The sequence below is a fragment of the Garra rufa genome, chromosome 8 (genome assembly GCF_049309525.1).
Source record: "Garra rufa chromosome 8, GarRuf1.0, whole genome shotgun sequence".
Taxonomy (NCBI): domain Eukaryota; kingdom Metazoa; phylum Chordata; class Actinopteri; order Cypriniformes; family Cyprinidae; genus Garra; species Garra rufa.
Genome location: NC_133368.1, coordinates 46,434,057 through 46,442,638, shown reverse-complemented (window position 1 = coordinate 46,442,638; position 8,582 = coordinate 46,434,057). Strand labels below are relative to the sequence as shown.

Sequence of the window (8,582 nt, the reverse complement as noted above, 5' to 3'; positions counted from 1 at the left end):
TTCAAAAACAAAATTTAGTAATCGGTTTTGTTCAAGGGCATTCAGGCTACAAACATTAGTGTAGAGCACCAGCCCTTAAAAACAACACCAGCGGTAAAGGATAAATTTTCCTTTTCAGGGTCAGTGTGGGTTTGTTCATCAGTGCTATTTGGCTTTGAAAACCAGAGTATGATCATTTTCAACAAAACTGAGAGCTATCACAGGTTTAATCTATGTGAAGTCTCATAAATTTCCCTAAACGTGTGAATGAAGTCAAATATTTAGAGATATGGATCAGTTTTGATCTTAAATCATTTTTGTTCGCTTTGGTTTTAAGGGAGGACAATTAAATGTGATAGGCTTTAACACAAAACGTTAAAAGTGCATTTGACAAATTGCACAATAGTAATTTTTCTTCAAAACAACACAAAACAAAACAAGAAAGCAGAATGAAAATACCACGTAAGAAAAAGAAAAAAGGATTCCACTTTAGACGACAAAACAAGGCTAGAAATCGTAGTCCTTTGGGTGTACATATCACTTTACGAACATTGTGAAGTAAGTGGTGTCTCACAGCTACTGAAAAGACTATCTGGATGTCTGTCAAAAAAGCAGATATTTCTTCAAGGATATGTCATATATATACACATGTATTGGAGGTATGGTGCCTCCAACTGCTAAATAAGCACCTTAAAATGGTGTCAAAATTACACTGCAGTGGACAAAAAGAAAAAAGTCGAAAACAGAGTGTGCATCCTCTCCAACATTTGAGACACATGATATAAAGTCAGGGGGAAAAAAAGAGACTGATTGAGGGAACACATCGCTTCAACTCTAGTGCTAGACAAAAAAAGATCAGAGAAAGAAAACATATCAAGAAACAAAACAAAAAAATACATTCAAACACAAGGTTACCAACATCCTGTGCTACCTTGGGCTAGAAACATACTGTATGCAAGTGCACAAATGCAAAAGCATTGCAATACTACATAGTACTTGCAATATTGTGGAAGTAACATACCTCCATACTCAAGGAGGCGATAGAGTCCCTTCAAATGTCTGCACCATGAAAACTAGGTATGCAAACATAAACATATAAAGAGTTTGACTAACTTGCTCAGCAAGATGCTCAATAAACTGTTGTGCCACCATTTTAGTAGTTAACTTGATGACTTTATGCATCCCAATTCGCCGCCTCATACTAAGCCCTAAAGTATGTTAGCATCCTCCACACTGCATTTAATTTCCTACCATATGCCAGTTTGTTTGTATAATGATGCATTTAAAAGTTAACGACCAAACAAATCTTTACAAAAGTTGAAATTATATAATAATGTGGATAACAACTGCTCGTTCCCACAAATTTTTTAGTTTTTGAACACTTTTTATAAGTTTTCGTAGTTCTGATAGAATCCAATTCCAATGTGCAACGGGTTGTGGGCAATATTAGCCATTAAATTGTTGATGGTACCATACGGGTACTTTTGGAATACTATGATTTGGGACACAGTAATTCTAATTTCAAACACTATTTAGGACAAATAGTATGCAAATTGAGATGCAGCATTATTGTAATAGTAATGCCTACTTTAGTGCCACTTGCATTACATTATGAATTGCAGTCTAATGCATTTCTAACTTGCGATGCTATAAGCGCTTGCGTACTTGCGCAGAGTATGTTTCTGGCTTTAGGCAATGTGGCCCCAATAAGTGGCCCCATAGAGACCCCATCAATAATGTGTGTGTGTGTTTACACAAAGGGGTGTTTAGAGTCATCTGGGCACTCGAAGAATTGCACAGGTAGTGTGAGACAAACGTTTGTTGTTTCTCTTTTTTTTTTTTGGAAAAAAGGCAGCTTGTTCTTTATGGAGGCTTCAGAGCGGAGCGAACCTAAAGAGGTTGAAGACACCAAGCTCTCATCTTTCTGTTCTAGTTGCAGAGAAAATAGTGCTAAACTGAGGTAGAACAGAATGCAGGGTACACATGATCCTTCGGATATCTTTACACCAACACCACACAGCAGCAGGACAGAGTCCGAAACAAAAACGAAACATACGTTACGAAGAACGTGAAAATATTTCCACTTCGAGAATCTGGTAGCCTCTTTGGTTCACCCCAACTCTGTTCAAACGCGCAAATGTTGACGTCTACTTCGTACTCTGGCGTGGACGTAGTTTCGGACGAACCTTATCTACACAACAGATAGTGCCCATCTCTGACTCGAGCGTTCGTTGTAGAGTCTGAACTGTGCTATGCAGGGGGGAACAGGTGCTGTAGTCAATACTCGCACGCAATTCCGCTTTTGAAACTTAAAGCAATGTCCACAATGGAATTTAGCAAGAATAATAAGAATATAACGGAAGAAAAAGAAACTCCCCAAATTTTTCTTCCAAACAACCCAGAAATGTTCTGGTTACATTCATAGTCATATCCTTTTCATTTTAAAATTGGTTGAGGTAAACCTAGAGTTTTAGAAGAAGCAAATTAGAAACCAAACCCAATGTAGTCAGCAGTATGTAGTGCTATCGCATAATCTTTTTTGAGGTACTGTACAAATCACAATCACTTTCCTGAGTTTTTGAAGAAAATCAAACACAAATGGATTTCATAACTTAGGATCCAGATTTAAAGTACAACGCGGACCTTCTCCTGCCCTTTCTGGGGTCTACAGGTCAGACTTGATTGAGGAATACTGTTGTTCTTTTGAGAGAAGTGTCGAAAACAAGGAAAGGAACGAAAAGCAGAACATGTCTGATTTAGTTTCATGTTAAAGCTCTCTATATTAGCACATGCCACCAATGTCGATGGTGAGGCAAACAAATCCAAATACAAATCAATAAAGCACCACTTCAGGCACTTCATAGCAACAAAATCTCAAAAACAGCAGAATGATATTTACACACAAAGTAGTTTGTCCTCACTTACAGAGTTCCTCGGTAAGTGGAGCTCTGCGTCTGCAGTACTGAGCCCAGAAAACAGTATTTCTCTGTCTGGATTATGTGCAAAGGGCCAGACCTTGACTTAAGTACAGCCATGCATCATTCAACTGTATCTGACCATCCTTCAGGTTCTTCTTTAGGGGGTCATCTACATTTGTAATAACCACACTGTTTAACTGCACGTGTCACCCAAAGAATTCTGAATCGTAACCCCTCTTAGAGTAGAGGAGGTCACCCCACAGGTTTCACTATGCCCTCGCACTTTACTGACTACAACCAAACATCTTATTCCATTCAGTGTATGTATCAAGTTCTTTCTGTGATATGCTGGGCTGGATTTTGCAAAACACATTCTCAAAGTCTTGGTATGACACCGGTCGCATCATTCCGGAAAGGTCTGCGCCGGACATGCCATGAAGAGGACCAACCATGGCCTCCTGGCAAAGCCGGGCCACATCCAACCCGGAGAAGCCGTCTGTCCGCTGAACGAGCAGCGCAACCTCTTTGTCGCTGAGGCAGTAGTTGTGTTGTGAGAGCAGCTGGCTGATTATCTGGTGTCGAGCGGTGGCGTCCGGTAAGGGGATGAGCAACCGCTTTACAAAGTATCTTCGCAGAGACTCGTCGATCTCTTCAGGTTTGCTGGTGGAACATACTACAAGAACATGTTCCTCTGGTGAGCTTAGAACTCCATCGAGCTGGAGGAGGAGTTCAGTCTTGATTCGGTTCACTGGACTTTCTTCGCTCAACTGGGCAGACAACAGCAGATCTACATCGCTGATGAAAACAACCGAAGGCTGCCGACAGCGAGCGACAAGGAACGAGGCCTGGACGATCTTCTCGCCCTCTCCGAGCCACTTCGTGACCAGAGCCGAGCCACTGAGGAGGAGGAAAGCCGAGCCGAGCTGACTGGCCATACACCGGCCGAGGAGTGTCCGGCCCGTGCCCTGAGGTCCAAAGAGAAGGATGCTGCGAGGTAACGTGGCCATACCGCTGAACATGTCTGGCCTTAGGATAGGCCACAGGACCTCATCTTTGATGGCAGCTTTTGCCATCTCCAGTCCAGCAATGTCACTCCAGTCTACAGGTGGCATCTGCTGCAGAATCTCAGTAGTGACCATCTCGACCAAACTAGCATCGCTGTTTTTTAACTGCTCCTCAGCGGGGTGGCTGGACGAAGTGGCCGTGCCAATGGAGTGATGCTGTCTGTTGTCGTCCCCGTGGTCACTCAAAACAGGGGAACCGAACTTTCCAAATGACTCGCCTGACCGCAGGGATCCCAAGGAACCTTTGGAGGATCCGTACGAAGGAGGGGTTAGTGCTCTGCCGGACTGGCTGCCGAATTTCCTCTGCTGATCCGGTGGCATTGACTGCTTTGGGGGCTTAAACGCCAAAGATGATGTGTCAGTGTTCCTGTCAAATCCATTCCCTCTGGTTGAGTCCACAAGACTGTTGTCTGGCATTCTGTACATGGGGCTTTGAGCAGAACGCTGCTGGCTGTAGTTAAAATTTCCATAAGTGGAGTCCATATCTCCCTGGCCCGTCATGTAAAACGCTTTTCTTTTCAACGTGTTGGCTGAGCTGCCATTCAAAGGTGTTGGTGCAATTGGTGCATGGTTGTGGGACTGGTAGGAGTACCCGGGAAGGGTGGAAGGGGGTAAGGGAGTTGGGGCAGCAATGCCTGAGGGCAAGTAAGCTGAAGGAGGGGGTGCTCCTCCTGGGCTGTAGCCTGGGCCAACGGCAGTCTGTGGGGGATAACCTGCTGGAGGGTAATTGTAACTGGAGAGATTGGGGGAACTTGCATTGTAGCTGGGCACTAGGGTTGGAGGTGGTGGGGGTGGAGGCTGAAGGAGCCCAGCACTGTGCAAAGGTGAGGGATGTGGAGACGGGAGAGCTGGTGTGCTCTGCCCGCCACTGTAAGTGGAATGCAAGTACGAACCATTGTAACTGCTAGCGAATTCCTGAGAGGGGATCCCCGAGTGCAGTGCCGTAGACGCATGATTCCCGCAGTTACTGCTAGAGTAGCTGGGCTCGCTCAAGCTACTCGCCACCCCCGAGGAGCTGCCGACACTTGCCGTCACATCTGGAGGAGGCAGGGCCGTCATGCCAGTCTTACTTGCAGAAACCACATCTGCAGCACAGCTCATTGGGTAGATCCCCTCCTGCCATGCTTCGCTCTCTGACTTGCGTCCGTTTAAGAGTCCTGGGGCACTCTCGGAGTACGAGCACAGGAGTGCCCGCTCGCTGGGACCCTCCAGGATACCGGAATACTTCTCGGCGTACTTCTTCAGAAGGTTGGAGGCCGTCAGTGCCGATATATCGTCATTGGCCCATGCGTACTGGTATGTCCGCTGCAGGTGTCCACGGTATGCCTCTGCTTTATGTGCGGGGGAACGTGTGGTGGATGAGATGTCAAAATGTTGCTCGGCCCACTGTGCATGCTCTGGGGTCCACTGCATCTTTAAGCCTAAACAAGCAAGAAACAAAAACAAGCAGGTGTAAGAAACTTGCACTCATGAATAGGGACTAATAGATCTGCCAAGCTGATTAATCTAAAATGGCTCAAACAACTGTGACTGTAACGGAAGTAGTCATGCATCAGAGCATATATTCTGTTTTGAAATAATTGTAGAGAACTGTGATTGAATATTGCGAAAAGGAAGTGTTATGCAGAAATCAGTACAGGTCATTAAAAACACATTGGCTGACCGCTGGGGTTTTCAGGGGTTTCTCTTTTTGACACGTCGGAATCAATGATCCAATAAGCAACTGCTATTGAAAAGAAACAAAATACACACAAATGGCAACGACAAGAGTAAAATATGATTTCCATTTCCCCCCCATCCAGCTCTCAGAGAGTCCTGGCTTCATATCGCAGGCACTGCTGACAGTTGGTATCGCAGGAACAGTGCAGATTTGGGCCTCCAACACCTGGTTAGCACAGTATAATGCACCTTGCACACAGCCGAGTGACACAGACATCGCAGGTCACTCTATAATCCAACTCTCATCTAAAGCAGTCCCAGACAGTTTCAAATCTGCTTGGAGGAGTGCAGCAAAGCAATCTCCCAGGCAGCGCTCTACTGCTTTCATCACACAAACTCACAGCACGGCATGAATTACAACAGCTTTCTGTCTGCCGCCCGCCTCCCGGAGCACAGGGAACTGGAAAGGGGGAAAAAACATGCCTGCCTCCCTCTCGTTCGCTCTAATGCTCCCCTTTCTCTCTCCTTCTTTTACTCTGACGCGCTGGGTTCTGCCTCTCTCTTTTTCTCTCTGCAGCCTCCGTCTTTTATTGGCTCCAGGGCTCAAAAGCCACCATCAAGTTTAATCCCAAACTCCATCTGCAAACACAAGCAGTTACATACGCTGTCATCTTAGACACAGCATGGGATTATCAAAGAGACATTTACTCAAGAGCCGACGGGATGACGGGGGTGGTCGCGCACACACTCGCGCCGTCTGTAGATAGACTTCTGATGACAACAGCGTTCGGTCGCAGTGTCCAGCAGGCGTGTTATTGTGCACACACCTCCCGCTTATCTGAGCTTACTGGGCCTAAGCACTCACAAACACTATTCACGGCACAAAGAAGAAAGAAGATGTCAAAGAAAACGACGCTGTTTACAAGCTTTTAGCCATGTGCCCATGTACCTTGAACTCTAAAGCCTGTCAAATTACCTCAAGACTACACCTTTTCCTGTACTCAATGGCAAATGGGTATTCAAAACTTAAAATACCTTCTAAAATATGATATAAACAGATGATTACTCCTTGTAGCATGAGCATCAAAAATAAAAGATAAATCTGTTATCGGTTAGAATAAACAATAGAACAGTTAACCCCAAAATAGCCCAAAAATGCTAATACTACCTAATACTATTTCATAAATACATGAAAACCACATTTATTTTTTAATTTTTAAATACATTTTTAAATAAAAAATATTACATTTATACATTTACATTTCCCCCCCAAAAGAAACACATTTTGACCAATTAAATTTAGCCACTTAATTACATTTGTAAATGCAAGCAGCAAAATATGAGATCCTTGACTACAATAGCCAAAAATACAATGTATGGGTCAAAATTATTATTTTTTTTATGGAAAAAATCATTAGGATATTAAGTAAAGATCATGTTCCATGAAGATATTTTGTACATTTCCTACCATAAATATATCAAAACTTAATTTTTGTTTAGTAATACGCACTGCTAAGAACTACATTTGGACATCTTTAAAAGGCAATTTTCTCAATATTTAGAATTCTTTTTTGCACCCTCAGATTTTAGATTTTTAAGTAGCTGTATCCATACATCAATGGAAAGCTTATTTATTCAGCTTTTTAGATGATATATAAATTTTACCTTATGACTGGTTTTGTGGTCCAGGTTTTCCATCAATATAGCATTATATAGTTCAAACAAAAATGCAATATTTTCATTGCATATATTTTTAATAAAACATTGCATCTGTGAACATGTTTGAGCAATGAAACTAATAATTTTAATTCATGCAAACTGACATTTTGAACAGGTTTATGAAAACAAATTGAGCTTGTTTTTACTACTGAAGCTGAATTTTTTTAAGCAGACATAAAGAACCGTGCAACTAGTTTTAATTACATAGTCTTTCAGTCATTTAATGAGCAAATTAAAAGTGCACTGAAGTCACTGCTTTGCAGTATTACCCAATTTTGCATTGCCAGCAAAATCATCACAAACATAGCATAAATATTTAATATATCACCTAGCCCTAGTTGTATTTGCAGAGTCTGTGATGCCTACTCACTATGTCTCTATAAATAAATCCCCTTTGATACCCCATCAGTGTATTGTGAGTATATCAGAGCTCTTTTTCCACAATAGAAGATGGGCATGTGGTTTTCCCTCGCCTGAATCCCCCAGCAGCCTGGCCAGACACACACACACACACACACACACACACACACACACACACACACACACACACACACACACACACACACACACACACAGCTAATTAGCAGGATGATGCTGAGCTAATTGTGTTAATTTACAAGGTTTTAGTCAAAGGGATCGCTGCTTTGGCTGGCAAGGCTGTCAGGCCTGCGAGTTAATGACTAAGAAAGGCTGAAGACAAAGAAAGCTGGCAAGAACATGGCAGACATGCCAGCAAGCCCATTAATAAAGCCCAGGGATAAAACCAGCGCCGCAAATCCAGACAGATGTCAGTTCTAGCACGACTATCAACTGATCAGCAATGTAATGTTTCATTATGAGAGTCCAGACTTAATCAATTTCCAAAAGCAGGTCTCTACAGTGTGAGCATTTATAAGTGCAAAATTGCTGCATGCAAATGTGAAAAATAAAATTATTTGGTGCAATTATGCTGATGCAAGTGACATCTGACATCTAAATTATTTTTATTTTTTTATAGAGCCTCATGCATTTAAATTTGCAGACAAATTACATTTTGAACACTGTGATTTGTTGCTTTGTATTAAAGAAAACAAAAAGGAAAAACACTAACTAGGACTGTCAAATTATTAATTTCTTGATTTCTATAATATATACATGCATCTTTGTTTTTATTTATACACTAAAATAAGCTTTCCATTGATGTATGGTTTTGTTAGGATATGGTCGAGATACAACTATTTGAAAATCTGAGAAAGCAGAAAAA

At 42.4% G+C, this 8,582-nt stretch overlaps 1 protein-coding gene across 1 annotated transcript; it reads right to left on the bottom strand.

Annotated features, from left to right (window-relative positions):
- Positions 1–1,478: 1,478 nt before the first annotated feature.
- Positions 1,479–5,382, bottom strand: fign (fidgetin). Its single transcript, XM_073846037.1, has one exon. It carries the CDS (start codon positions 5,372–5,374, stop codon positions 3,182–3,184), a length of 2,193 nt encoding a protein of 730 aa, XP_073702138.1. The 5' UTR covers positions 5,375–5,382; the 3' UTR covers positions 1,479–3,181.
- Positions 5,383–8,582: the final 3,200 nt, after the last annotated feature.

Coding starts and splice junctions, on each gene's coding strand:
- fign (XM_073846037.1), bottom strand. CDS start 5,374: ATGCAGTGGACCCCAGAGCATGCACAGTGGGCCGAGCAACATTTTGAC.